This window comes from Cryptotermes secundus, unplaced genomic scaffold (assembly GCF_002891405.2).
Source record: "Cryptotermes secundus unplaced genomic scaffold, Csec_1.0 scaffold22, whole genome shotgun sequence".
In the NCBI taxonomy this organism is placed as follows: domain Eukaryota; kingdom Metazoa; phylum Arthropoda; class Insecta; order Blattodea; family Kalotermitidae; genus Cryptotermes; species Cryptotermes secundus.
Genome location: NW_019742961.1, coordinates 4,827,945 through 4,843,323, shown reverse-complemented (window position 1 = coordinate 4,843,323; position 15,379 = coordinate 4,827,945). Strand labels below are relative to the sequence as shown.

At 39.0% G+C, this 15,379-nt stretch overlaps 1 protein-coding gene across 4 annotated transcripts in view; it reads right to left on the bottom strand.

Annotated features, from left to right (window-relative positions):
• The window catches only part of LOC111873382 (nesprin-1), a 410,258-nt gene that overhangs the window by 22,296 nt on the left and 372,583 nt on the right, over window positions 1–15,379 (bottom strand). For all 4 annotated transcript variants that reach the window (XM_023868043.2, XM_023868044.2, XM_023868046.2 and 1 more), the window contains 7 exons: window positions 8,846–9,019; window positions 7,606–7,794; window positions 5,627–5,947; window positions 4,866–5,192; window positions 3,603–3,820; window positions 2,842–3,154; window positions 586–720 (listed from right to left, as the gene is read on the bottom strand). In XM_023868043.2, the coding sequence (XP_023723811.1) occupies window positions 586–720; window positions 2,842–3,154; window positions 3,603–3,820; window positions 4,866–5,192; window positions 5,627–5,947; window positions 7,606–7,794; window positions 8,846–9,019 (1,677 nt within the window). The remainder of the gene's footprint in view (window positions 1–585; window positions 721–2,841; window positions 3,155–3,602; window positions 3,821–4,865; window positions 5,193–5,626; window positions 5,948–7,605; window positions 7,795–8,845; window positions 9,020–15,379) is intronic.

Sequence of the window (15,379 nt, the reverse complement as noted above, 5' to 3'; positions counted from 1 at the left end):
AAGTGAAACACTAGAGACATTGAAAAAAGTTTATGGTGAATCCCCAGACCAATGATGCCATGGATGTCAAAGTGCAAAATCAAAACAATGTTTATCTGCTTTTTCAACATCAGGGGTATGATCCACTTTGAATTTGTTCCCAAAGGGACCACCAATAATCAGACATTCTACTCATATGTAGTGGGGAGTCCCATGAAGAGTAAGCATCAGTCCTGCACAACAAATTACTGTCATGCACCAGCAAAGTCAGGTTAATGAATGACTTTAGTTGGTGTGTGAAAGACCACTCCCCACATTTGGCAAAATGGGAATCACATCTGTAACAGATGTGAAGATCACTCAGTACAACTCTGCATTCATGTCAAGTAGTGCAGGAATAAGAAAGCAACACAATTAACAAATGACTAACATAGACACACATATCAGCAACTTACCAACACTCTACATGTTCACACTGTCAGTCAATGTCAGATCAAGTCTCCAAAGGTCTTAGTTTCAACTATAACACCGCTAACCACTCCACAATATTTTAGTCCATTTATTAACCACGAAAGATTCGATTTTTGAAAAGAAAAAAATACTTACCTCATGTTCTTGTATTTTCAATTCAACAACTTCTTTAGAACAAGATTCGAACACCAGTGGTTTTTTCAAACGAGCTTCCACCTCATACAACCATGCCCGCAACTCTGCTATTCGCAGTTCAAGTTGTGATACTGTCTGCAAGGTTTAATATTGAAATGGTAAACAAAACTATCCACAATAAATGCTCATGGAATATTCATCTTGTAAATACAAGCACCTTATTTGACAAAATACAAAATAAAATTCAAGGTAACACAAAATTTATTTCAAAACAAATCATTTGAATAAAACTTGGCATGACTATTATGCCACTAGAGGCATACATTTTTAGAAATATACTAATAATGTTTTGGCACAAGCTTCCCAACAATTTTCAACATACTGAACAAATAATATACAAGGGTTGGATAAAAAGTAGTGGCAACACTGCTGTAACATGAAAGATGTGCGTCAGGTGGCACTAGCACCATCTGTAGCTGATAGCAAAAGTTCAGTTGAAATAGTGCAGTGAGTGGCTCTGGTTGTGTTTCACTGAGCTGCATTGTGCATCGTCTTCAAGTGCAGGAGTCCAGTTCAAGCGCCCTAAGAACATGTTTACGAAACAAAAACAACGCTCCTGGATAAAAATTGAAGTTGCACGAGGTCATGGTGCACAAAACTGTTATCAGGGATTGTGAAAAGCATGTGGTAATGCTGTTTTGTCATATCACACAGCGACACAGTGGGTGAAATTGTTCTGTGAAGGGAGGGATGCCATTCAGGACGACACCATGTTGACAACCACACAATTCAGCTTCTTGCTTCTTTGCTAGATATTGATCGTTGATGGGCTGCATGGGGGTTAGCTGCTAAGGTAGGCATATGTAACAAAACCGTGCTCCACATTCTGCACGATATTCTTGGATACCACAAAACTGCAGCATGTTGGGTACCCCATACAATGTCCGAGGTGCAACAATGGCAACGTTATGCAATTGCACAGGACTTGTTGGACCGATACCAGAAGGAAGGTGACAACTTCCTTGGAAGGATCATCACTCTGGACGAAATTTCGGCTCACTCATACAAACTGCACTTCAACAGAAGCGGACATGCTGATGGTGTACGACGCCTTCCACAAATTTGGCAGAAGGTGTTACACATGGGGGGCGATTATATTGAAGGAATGTAAGTGTGCTTATCTCAGGTAATAAAGTCATTTCAGAACTATAGAGGTGTTGCCACTACTCTTTAACCAACCTATGCATAAGGCACTCAACCAAAAAATGCTCAAAACCTTTCATATTAGTAGAAATGCATGCTAAGATCTTGAAATCACCACTGAAGCCCAGGTTTGATTCCAGGTCAGGTCATGTGGAGTCTGTGGTGGACAAAACGTCACCGGGGCAGGGTTCTTCTCAGTAGTTAGTTAGTTAGTTAGTTATTGGAGAGGGTGGATTTCCCCATGCACTGAGACCAGTATTGGTCCATTGTGCTTCCCTCTATGATATTCTACCAGTCTCTATAACCTACCGATATTGGTGCGTACCATCAGTCCTGACCGAGCCAGCGAGTTCGGCCTCTACTGGCTTGGCGGTATCTATAATGCTTCCCCCATCTATCAGAGGCGTTAGAGACTACTGTTGGGCGGGAAATGTCCTTGAATTTAGCTCAGTGACCTCCTTTGGAGATATGAGGTTCTTTTGCGTGCCGTAAAGCTATGACACAGGACCCACGGCTTAAAGTCCCTCCCAGAAGACTTGTTCCCTGAATTCTTCCGCCCTTAAAAATTCCACGACCTCCGCCGGGTTTGAACCCGTGTACCACGAGTCACAAGGTGGGAACGTTACCTCTACACTATGGAGGCCGCTTTTCTTCTCAGTACTTTGGATACAATTCTCATTCCATTACCTGCTTCATATTTACTAACCATCCTGACTCTATAGTCTTGATAAGGACAATGTTGTTAAATAAAAAACCTTTAAGTCACTGTTCTTGAAGCTATAAATTTAGTCACTATAAAATATGGTAGGCCACAGAACACAAAAGAAATGTTTCTAAATGCGAGTTGCATAAACAAAGGCACTAAAAGGTCCTTTCTCAAAACAGTTCAAGTTCAGCCTCGAGAGTTACTAACAGCATAAGAGGAGTAGAAAAGACCATAATTTACAAAATAAAAAAACACTGCTTACTAAACCTGTTATCACCCTTTTATGGAACTCATTTTGTGTACAATTAGGACATGGTCCCAGAACTAAGTTCAAGTACTATGTTTACCTGAAGAATATCATGAAGTTTGTTTGCCCTAGACTTGCTCAGGTTCTGCAATCGATCCCATGCATCCTGAACTCGCTGAACTTTGCTTTCTATTTCCTTCCTTTGCTCAACTTCTGTTTCTGCCTCTCCAGCACAAGCTTGGGTCAGTTCTGAGCCTGTGTGAAGAAGCCAGTCAACTTCTCTACTTTTTAGTGCCACTTCAGCTTGGAGTTCAGTTTCTAGTCGACGCAAGACCTCTTCAGGATCTCCTGCTGCACTTCCCTGGTCAACTCTTGACTCTACATCAGAGGCCCACACTAGGAACCTGGATTGCCTATAACAAAAATTAGCTAATGTATTAAATCCTTCCATATTTGCTTCTGTAACAAACAAACACATTTACAAACATCAAGCAGTACAGCCATATGTAATCCTAGGGTGTTATGCTTTCCTAAAAATCATACATACACCACTGTACAAGGGCATAATATATATGTTTTTTCCAGTTGCTTGAAGTTTGTAAACTTCCTTTCAGATTAATCCTTTTCATCCAAAACTTTGATATGTTTACAATTTTTACTTGCTGTAATCGGATTTGTTTATTTGGTCCAATCTGTATATTAGCCATTCATTTGGCTGAACTTCTACAACTGCTAACATTCAGTCACATCCATCAGCTAAATCAGAGCACTGTTACAAAACCATATTTATCACATATATGTTAAGATGAATGTGCCTAAATATATACAAAGACATGTTAACAATTTAATGATACACCCTACCGGTTATCAAACATTGTTCGCATTCCCAGTTTTTCTTCAAGCTGGTGACAAAGAACAGCAAGATGGTGATCCAGATCTCCCTGACCCTGCCACAGGAGCCATACTTTCTGATTCATTGTTTTCATGTCCATTGGACTCACACATTCCTTAAGCTGTTCCTGTGTTACTCCCAATTCCTCCAGATCCCTTGTAAGTTCGACTAAACGAGATCGCAAAAGCTGTAAATAACGTAAGACACAAAGACATGAACACAGATAATAAAAATGTTTAAAAGGCATATATTTGACACCAATAATTAATAAAATATAACAAATCTTTGCATTCATCGATGAGCCCTTTTGCATCCTAGTCGCATTATTTGCCACCTCAATCTCATGCATCAAAGGGAAAACTCTTTCTTCAGCTATTTTAGATATGCCAGCTTTAATCAGTGACATCTAAGGTTCTTACAGCAGTTACTATGAAGAGCAGCCCTCTTCACAATAACATTAATGTCTTCTGGGCTGTGATACCATGTAGTTTGTTGGAAGTATACTGACATACTGGAGGAATGTACTGCCTTCACAATCTGGGTAGAAGATAACTCTACCCTGAGGATGGTACATGTATATATGTAACATCAGTAAACTTTGACAAGACTGCAATGTGTCATCCTCACTTTTGGTAATTTGCCTGTTTCTGAATGATGCATCAATAATATATTCAAACAAATATAAAAAAAAAGGCCAAGTCTATTGTATCTGTATAAGCAAAACAAGGCTGACTATCAGTGTTTTACAGAAGCATGCTTCATCCAACTTCAGTGTTTAAGTGCACAGGGTGTGTCACTTGTTCAATTATATACCTCACACTCCTTTTACCACATTTTTTAAAATTTAATTAATTATTCAAATTGAGCATAACTGCCATATTTTTAAGAATGTAAATGAATAACAAGGATACACTGCCACATAGTCTGGCCATCTTTGCAAAGGTCACACCCCAGAAGACAGTAATCTTCAGTCATTGCCATGATAACCTCAAATCCAGTAAATTTGTAAATTAAATCAATTTCACTTTATCATCACTGGGTTTTTATATTAGCGATTATCTGCATCTGAATAAGGCATGAAATCTAAATACAGAAAGACATTTATATATTAAAATTCAGGATCCAAAATTCTTAGACATCTTTATACGGGAGTTCTTTGCGCAAAGTTACATCCAGTATCAACGTATGAAATGACCGCCCAGGATTTTACTGTATTATGAAGACGCTCTCACCTTGAGATTTTCCAATCTGTTCTGCATGCCAGTGTGAGAGAGTGGAAGAACACCTGGTTCAGCAATAGCAGAGTGAATTTCTCTGAACACATTTTCAATGTGATGTACTTGATCCTCAAAAGTAGCAGTCAGCAAGGCTACTTTTTTTAAGAAGCCTTTCCATGTTTCCAGCCCTGCCTGAAGGTTGCTGATTCTCTGTGAAATGGCAGCATGCTCCATACGGATTGATGTTGCCAGAGCATCGTCACAGAATTTAAGCAATTTGCTTTGTTGCTCTTGAAGACTTTCTGCTTGAGACTCACCTGTTGGGACCTTATCCAGTAGACACTGTTGGAACAGAAAAAACACATAAACCTTAATCTGCGTCATATTTAATTATTCTAGATTGATCAGGGATGCAGCCATACCTGTACACTAGTCTTTTATTACTCAGCCTAATATACTTTGTATGGACACTCCTTGTACACACAACATTATTCGTGCTATAAATTTCACTTATAACAGCTCAAATGTCTTCCGTTCTATTGTACTTGTAATATGAATCTTCTTTTTGTTCACTCTAGATTAAGAAAGTACCTATGAGTATACAATTTTATTAAGGTAATATTAACAAATCTGGTACAATAATAATGGCAAATGAGACTCTTAAAAAATCTGTAATCAGGATAATTTTTTCAAACTGTAGAACTTGCAAGCAGTAGATATTTATGAATATTTTTATACATAAATTTGTGTGTAAGAGCATTCTCATAAGAACTAACCTCTATCCTTTGAAGCATTTTTGGAACTCGTCTGGTGTGTATATAACGCAACTGCAGCCTGCCTCGCTCACGCTCAGTGTCACGTAACCAACAGAGCAGCCGTGCCTGATCCTGACGGTAGTGATCCCAGGCTGCCAACCGTTCTCGTACCTCTCCATGACGCTCCATGATCCGTGCCAATGTCTCATTGTGAAGGTTGGTCAATGAATTAAACTGTTCAGTAATGGACAACTCAACCAATCCCTTTCCCAATTTACCACCTGGATCATCACTTTTAGACAGAAGTACAGACTGCTGACTTGTTAGTAGATTTTGATGGACCTGTAAAATGGAAACAATCACTTATTTTAGATCAACTAATATGCATCATTACAGTAGTTTCTGGTACATGTCTTATGTGTAAAAACATTTTAATATAAACAGTCATATTTCTCTGAAGAGTCCAACTGCAGTTCAAGACATCACAATGTACACAGTTAAAGAGTTCTATAAGGTGCCCATGATCTCACAGAATTACATTTATACTATCACACAGACTTCAACAAATTAGTCTCAGGCCTTTATGTGCATTGACCACGGTTCTTTCTATAAGACAACAGTAAAACTGGAGTTCACACATTCAAACAAAACATGAGACAATGCTGCAAAAATATATGCAACAATCCCTTACCAACTATAGCACTTCCAGTGGATTTTCAAGTAAAGTGGTTCCCCATATATACTCAGTTTTGCCAAATGCAGTACTCTGTTTCATATGATCATGTTCTTTAATTTGTGCATATATGGGAAAATTTGTAACTTCTGCAAAGATCAACATTTGCTGGAGGCAGAACTGCATCTGTGTCAGAAATTAGTTTCCTAGCTTTCTACCACTATGACGACTCTGGAGGCACCTTTTTATACATTCTTTGAATGAAATGTGTAAAAGGGGAACCGTGTGTCTGTCTGCCCACACACCCACTTTCCATTTCCAATTCAAGAACTGCTATGCTGACTTTGATGATACCTGAGACTTGAAATCATTACAGAACGTTACAGGACCAATTATATTTTCATAAAGATCATCACAGATGAATAATTTCTTGGGGAATACTACACGAAGAATGCAAAAGCAAACTATACGCACTCTGGTATGAATTAAACCTTTCTGATTTTGTTATATTTTAGATATAATTTATTTTTATGTATGTTATTACATGTAACATGTGAAAAACAGGCAACTTAATTATATGTTCTGGTGAGTATTAACAGTAATCACAGCCACTGTAACCACCTATACATCACAAGGCTTGGTCTTATCGGCCATGGTGTGTTTCAGGAGTGTAAATGTGCAGTTGGTGAGGGATTGCTATTATCTCTCAAAGTGCGAGTTGATGTCACAGCATAAACCTTTTCTCATTTGCCCATTATGCACACTGAGCTGTAACATCAATCTTAAAATAATGTGACTTGTTTTTCTTTGCTTACAGCAAAATCAATTTTCACAGATGTAATACCCTCAAAATAAAATTTGAACACAGATAAATACTCTGACTATACTTAGATAAGTGTTGCTAAACCACCATATCCAGTAAGAACTAACAGAACTTCAACTTACTCTTGCTTGAATAACAACTTACACATAAGGCATCAACAAAGAATACATATGTATAAAAGAGAGATCATTGCTTAACATCTGATACAACAATAATGAGTGGGTTATATTTGTACCCCACACATTTTGGTATTAACTAGCATCTTCAGGATCTCTTTATACAAATCGTCACCAAACCTATTAAAAGTTTATGATGTTTACATATGCCCAAGATTGTGTTGACTATCAAGTTATTCTTCTGTAACCACACATACATCACATAATAATTCATATAAAAGTCTCAACCGTACATTATATAATCATCAGAGTGTTCACTTTTTAAAATACAGTTTTATTAATCTGGGTACTTCACAGATCTACAGAAACGTAAAACCTTTCTTCATACCTCACAGAGATGTTGATGTTCTGTCAGACTGTGGTAGTCCTCTGGAATAGAACCGGACAGGAATGACTGAACATGCAGGAGGTACTCCTGCCACAGCCTTAGGGCTGCAGCTCCATCTTGGCTCTTCACAAGACGAGCAGACAGGCGATGATACTGCTGGAACGTCTCCCTGAAAACTTGCTGCCATAACTGAAAAATATGTCGTACAAAAGATAAGTACAGACTGCAAAATACATAACATAGCATAAAATGCTTCACACTATATGAGTATCTACACCATTTTCAGTTTTGTGTACACTGAGTAGGACAAACTGAAGGCCTATGCAGACTAATTCACCAGGGTTCCACATGCTGAATTTACTAAAATTCAGACTCTGAGTTCTGTGGTCGATAGAAAAAACACACACAGCTGATACTGGCAGCTAAATTCTATGACTCACGTTTAAAGTAAACCATTCACATGCAAGTGCACAGCACACATACATATGTAGAGTTTTCAACACTCAAGGATGGGACAACATATGTTACAGTAATGTAAAATGAGGTTTCATTATCTTCCCATCAATTTATGCCATGTGGTAATTGTGGTTTTATGTCTTTTCTTCAGTGGTGTTTCTAACCTTCTCTTCCCCTTGGCTTCTATGCAAGGATCAGTCTTTGTACTGTGCTCTTTCATGTCATTTCCTATCACGTAATCTTGTGTAAATTTGTGAGGCTCAGGTTCTCATAGAAGTGGCTATAAGAACTACCTACCATGTTCTGGAATGTGATGCCATGTAGTCTACTAAGAGTTTACCAATATTTTGGAGGTACATACTGCCTCCTCCTCGAAGGTCAAAGAGTGAGCCAAGCTGCAAGCAGAGTTGGTAAACTTTGGCTCACTACACAGCATCAATCGCATCACAGACAATGATACTCCTTGTATAAATTTCTTTCTAGCTTCTGGGATATAACAGCACTAAATCAAAAGACATGACTCTTCATAGCCACTGCTGTAAGAACCTCAAATCCAAATCTGGTGACTGACTGAATTTTAAATTATTCTAAAATGTCGCAATTTCAATTATAATGCAATAGTGTGCAACCTGAAGCTCTCCATAAAAAAATACATTTCTCATGCTGAATAACCTATTCAGGTGCTTAGTATGGCATATTAAAAATTCTGTTTCAAATACACTCCATTTCCAAAATGCTGACAGAATTTTCTAAACACTATTAACATGCAAAGTGCTCAGCATACCTGCAAAATTTCTACAACTGATGTTTCTGGTTTTGCAGGGGCAAGTTCCAAGCTCTTTTCTTTCAGAGCATGAAGCTGTCCTTCAGTCCTGCCCAAGGCCAGAAGATGACTCCTCAGAGCTCCAAGCTGATTTTCGACATCCTTCTCAGTTGATTCTTCCACTGTTGTCAGACTCTGTTATATACAATAAAGTTATAACACTGTATAAACTTGAACACTGTTCAAATTTGCTTAGAAAGAAAATAATATATGAACATAATACAGAATAACAATATTTGTAAATACAGAGTTGTGCAATGGGAACAAAGAACGTAACACAATCTGCACTTCAGTTGAGTGTTAATATAAAGCATAAAAATCTTCTTCGCAGCAAATTTAGATGCTTAGTTTTAATTCTCCACTGGGGTGGGGGCAAAAACTACTTTATTCTTCTACATTGTTGTCTCACTTCTATCCTGTTTCTCTTAATTCCGTCTCATATCTCACACACCTCACACACGTACTCATGCATACACAGACATGCCTGTGGAATTTATTTACAGAAATTAAACATAAGCAAATGGATGTCATAAATAGATGCTGATTACATGCACATGAACAAACAAAACACTGTAACTCATAAGCAAGGTTGTAAAATGTAGGCTCTCTGTTCTCACAGCAGTGATTATGAAGAGTATTATCTTTTGGAACACAAAGCTGTGTAGTCTGTTAGTCAACGCCTTCCAACTGCTGGTTTCTTGGTCGGCTTATCCTTCAGCCTTGAAGATGGTGCAGATATGTTCCTCAAAAACATAGAATGATTTTAAATGGACTACACAGTATTATATCAAAGAAAATAGTACTCTTCAAGGTTGGCAAAGTGCAGAAAGCTTTACAAGTAGGTAACTTTATGTAAATACAGCAATTTCTCATATAGTCCGGGTAACTGGTTCCGCCAATATTCCGGACTGTTTGAAACCGGACTAATCGAGGAACTAATTACACACAAAAAATGATAATTGGTTAAAAAATTTGTTTTTCTATAAATAAAACACGATTAATAAATACAAATGTCTTTATTGGAAATAATTTTAAAAATGCACGTTTTTCGAAATTCATTTTCTATTCTCTAAAAATTGCAATACTGATGTCCGCACATTTTTCTTCTTTGGCCTTTTCTCTTCATACATTTCTCTGTAGCAACGAATTGCACTGTTTATCGTTCGGCGAATTGTAAGGCTACGTTCAATATTGGGATCAACTTCCATAATAGGCTCTGCGAAGGTTTCAACCATTCCAATAAATTTTTATAGTTGTTCAGCTGTTATTGTCGTCGTCTAAGTTGTCCTCCCGTTCTTCATAATCCCGTTGTTTATCTATGTTAATAAGTGTTTCATTACCTAGTTCATTAGTGTTCAATTTGATGCACTCAATTACGTTGACAGAATCTAACCCATTGAAACCAAGTTGCTGTCCAATTTCCACTATGTTATTAGTGACTTCTGCAAAATGAGTTTCAAAACGAATGAAATCATTTGCACAATGTGGCACCAGTTTTTTTTAACCCCCCCCCCTGCAATACCATCTGTTGGCAAGTTGTGGCATTAAGATTCTTGAAGTTTCAGCTGTGGCCGTCCATAATTTCAAAGCGCAGTCATCGCTGCATGTGTTCTGACCTTGAATGTAACAGTACTGTTCTGACGCTCATCAAAAAATGGCGGTTGAAGAGAGAGCCAATATCAAATTTTGTTTGAAGTTAGCCGTAGAAGCGTACGAAATGATTAAAAGTGTGTACGGTAGTAATCGTTTGAGTCGCTCGAACATTTTTCGATGGTATGCTGTATTTCGTAACGGCAGGGAGGACAATGAAGACGCTCCACGTACATCAAAGTCGAGAACAAGTCGCACGGAAGTGACCGAAATCCTTGTATCAGACAGATGTGTTTCTGCAAGACTCATCGAGGAGCTTTTGGGAATACAAAAAAGTACTGTGCATCAAATTTTGACCGAGGATTTGGGCAAACGTAACGTCTGTGGACGGTCTTTACCGCACGCGCTGTCAGGCGATGAAAAACATGCCAGAATGGAACACTGCAAAGACATGTTACGGTCAACCCAATGTGATACAAAATTTTCAAAATCGATTGTTACTGGTGACGAGACATGTTGTTTTCAATATGAGCCTCTCACACAGCGGCAGAGTGCAGCGTGGTTGAGTCCAAAGAAGCCGAAACCAAAGAAAGTGCGCATGCAAAAGAGTCGAGTAAAGACACTGCTAACCGTTTTCTTCGATTCCAATGGAATCATTCACAAGGAATTTCTGTCAGAAGGTCAAACAGTGAATTCTGATCATCGTCATCGTCATCGTCATCGTCATCGTCATCGTCATCATCATCATCATCATCATCATGGAGTTCTCAATCGTCTGTGGGCGAGAATTCTTCGAATTCGACCTGAATATGGAGAGCAGGGTTCATGGTCGCTCCTCCACGACAATGCCCCACCTCACAAATGGAGGATCGTGCGCGATTTTTTAGCCAGAAAAGGGATCACAGTCCTTGATCATGCGTATTCGCCAGATTTAGCTCCAGCAGATTTCTGGTTGTTCCCAAAAGTTAAGTTGGCGATCAAAGGAGACGGTCACGACACCATCCAGGACATCCAAAGGGAATGTACTGCAGTTTTAAATGCGATTTCATGAAAGGAGTACAGTGACTTGTTTTCGAAAACTTTCAATCGATTCCAGCTATGTACTGATTCAGAAGAAGACTATTTTGAGTAAAAAGAGTGAAATTTTGAAAATACTTCACGTCTTGTATTTTTAATGAACACAGTCCTAACAGAACCTGGACACACTGTGTATACCGCACCTGGCATCCGTCTGGCAGCGCTTCCAAATTGGCATTGCCGCCACGAAGGCCAAGGCCAAACTAACATTACACAACAGTCTGTGGCCAGTCCACTGACGTCCGTTAATGTACATGTACATGTGCATGTACAAGCACTATGGCCCTGGGGTCGACTCAGCCTCTAACAGAAATGAGTAGCAGGATTTTTTTTTTAATGTTTTTTTTTGGGGGGGTAAAGGACGGCCGGCGCGTAGGGCTGACAACCTTGCCGCTATGTATAAGCCGATTGTCTAGAAAATGTAGGAACCTCAACATCTAAAACCCTATGGGCCTCCACGGCCTGCTACTGGGGTACCTTTACTTTTTTTTTTAAAGCTATTCATTTAGAATTTCAGGGAAGGGTTATTCACACCGTAACATGAGACATGCCCAGTGTATATAAAGTTACAATAATGGACTCAGATGCAGGAGATTCCAGAAACCTCAAGAACCCGTGAAGTTTGTTCCCCAACTCCTGACAAACGATCAAAAGCTGCTGCGTGTAAACGTGTCTTGAGCTATGAGAAAGGGCTAACGTGGGCCCAACTTTTTATCTCTACGATAAACCACAGAGTTTGTGACTAACAACGACATGGTTATCGTTCCCCATCCTCCATTCTCGCCGGACTTAACCCCCCGTGATTTTGCTTTGTTTCCCAAATTGAAAATGAAACTGAAGGTACGACGTTTTGAAACAGTGTTGACGTTTAAAGCGAACCGCAAGCGATACTCGATAGCATTTAGGAAAATGACTTCCAAGGTGCTTTTGAAGGTGAAAAAAATTATGGAACCGCTGTATGCATTCCCAGGGATACAATTTTGAAGGAGATGGCAGCCAAAATTGAGCAAGTTAAGCCAGCATTTCTCTTTTTACCTAGTCCGGGAACTTTCCGATACCACCTTTCTTCTTTTAACATCCACGCGGAGATCAGTAAGTGATGCACATTCCATACAATCAATGTTATCAATATCATCTGCTGACATGGTCATCTTTTAACATCCACGAGACCAGTTGGCGATGCACTCCGAAGTTTTACGGCAAACTCCCAGCAGACCCGTTGCCTCAAGATCAATCCATTGTTACGTATCAAATATTTTTGCTGTAAAAATATCAACGAACAGAGCGGACGTCCATTGCTGAGCAACGGTTCGGTAATCACGTTCCCGCTGCAACGGACAGCACAGAGTAACACACGATGGGAGTAGGAGAGTTCAATGTGTGAGCAGCGATTCGTCGCAGTTGACATTTGTGATCTAGTAAAGAATAGAGCGAGTCGTAGACAGTCACTGATTGTGAGCTGTCAAAATTGATAGTAATTGTAAAGAAGTGGCAATAAATCCGATCGTCTACTCCAGAGCCCATTATTATTAGTCACGCAACCCCCGAATATGTGACAGTATCATCAAATTAAAAGTACAGATGCCTAAAATTTTCAAGGCAATATTGGAGGTGGTTAATTTACGAACTATTTCCGCTAGATTCCCTTTCCACTTCTTCGAAGGCCACTGCAGCACTCAGCAGGCAGGAGTAGGGGGTAAACACTGACCCACTGAATGCAAAATGACAAGAAAAAAAAAAAGCACGAGGGCGGATAGAAGGCCCACCTCCAACACGCCTTCCTCAATTACAACAGTCACGGCATTTCACTCACGGAAACAGCTCGTGATGTGCACGCAGGAACCAATTTTGTTCAATTCATGAGAGAACTGCAGGTTTCGCAGCATACAGACCTACCACCAATTGCGTTACCGTAATCTGTACAACTGTTTCGCGCAATGCATCCTACTGCTTCGAACATGGGCGTAGGTGTGAAAAGGGGGATGGTTAAAGTCAAGGTGAAATTCAGATGATGTAAACTATCACAAAACAAATCAAATCGAAGAACATGAACATGAAGTCATAATTCAGAAGGAATAAACTTTATAAAAAATAACAAATACAATTCGGGGCTGACTAAGAACAGGGAAAAATGCGAAAAAAAAAGTAATTCTTGGGAATACGGATACCACTCGGGAATCTAAATCTCTTTCACTAAGCTGTAAATCACTACAGCTACTGCTCTCTCCATTCCAAGCCATTCAACTGCTCTGAAGATGGCGGCGATACGTTCCTCCGAAACGTCGGCCAAAACGAAGAATACACGGCGCCTAAACCCAGAAGACGACTTTCTTCATAGTCATCGCCGTGAAAACCTCAAAACTTACAAGCTGTAAATTATCTCTCATAACGAAAAGAAATAAAAGTAATCTTACTAAAAAAATATAACCTAACAATTTATGTTATAACAGTTACTATAGCACTGGGAAAACGCTCCCTTTCTGAATAAAATTTTGATTAAACTATGATCTAATTGGGGCTACAGTCTAAAATAAAGAGTGATAGGCAACATTTCTTTGGAAAACACCTATTCTCCCCCTCCCAGTACAAGTGGCTTTGATGAAACAACATTTCGTAACATTTGGAATTGTTGGGTTCTTGTACTTTGTCCATGGTCTGGTATTCTAATAAACAGCGTTTCGGAAACAGATCCACTTCCCGAAACGCTGTTTATTAGAATACCGGACGCTGGACAAAGTACAAGCATCCAGTAATTCCAACTGTTATACACAATTGCCAGAACCCTTTCGAACGTTTCGTATATATATATTTTTTTTCTCCCTAGGCTGCATAAAGATATACAAGATACTTGCTTGCCTTGAGAGTGTGCTCATCATTTGTGAGAACGAGAATGGTGACATTCATGTTCATAAATTTATGTCTTTCAGTTTAACATCCACTTTAACCACTATTCGAAAATTGTATTGCGCATTTTCCATAAGCAAAGCGTGGCATGTCTTTCAGACTAAGCCACTTCTGTACTTTCTGGTTTATTTCTCACTTTTTCTAACGGTCTAGAAGATAATTCTTATCAACACACCTGACAACACCCTGGAAGCACATATTAAGCAATTAATTTTGCGAACGCAATAAACATTTATTTCATTTTATTTTTTACTCACGGTTCGTTAAACATTACAGCTCATTTCTGAAATGTAGTGAGGTAGATATTATAAACATACCAATTATTGCTCATTTTTCTCATAGACTTCTTCAGAAGATGTGTAATGGAGAATGTAAAAAAAAAAAGTACCACGACTAGAAACAAACACTTTTGCGAATTTCTCATATTTGGGAGGTACTAGATAACGATATGTATGCTGAACTTCTGATCATGTTTCCGTTCGGAAGTGACTTAAAATGACGCCGTCTGTTAATTATTACAGACCGTGTGCTATGTGAGGTTATCAAGACTATCTGCAGACTTCCTTGGGTTTGTCTTCTAATGGCAGGATATACCTAACGCCCCGATCGGAAAAGATGTTTCAAAGGTGCATCATACCATTATGTCAACATTTTAAAAGGGCGTGAAATAAAAGATGACCTTTATCTCCGCCACGCCCTTGTGGCGGGCCACTGACATTTTAAGATGACGTCGGGACAATAAAACTTTCAGAAACCACATTCTGACACCAATGTTTTTAGTAAATGGGTTCAGCTTGGTAACGGTTGTGTAATGGAATCGTATTCTATTCGTGAAGCCCTTTAAATTAGTCAGTGCATCTGACATGCTGCGTGAAGCTAATCACTCGCTTCTATCTGGCGATAAGGTTAAAAATGGCAAAGGTA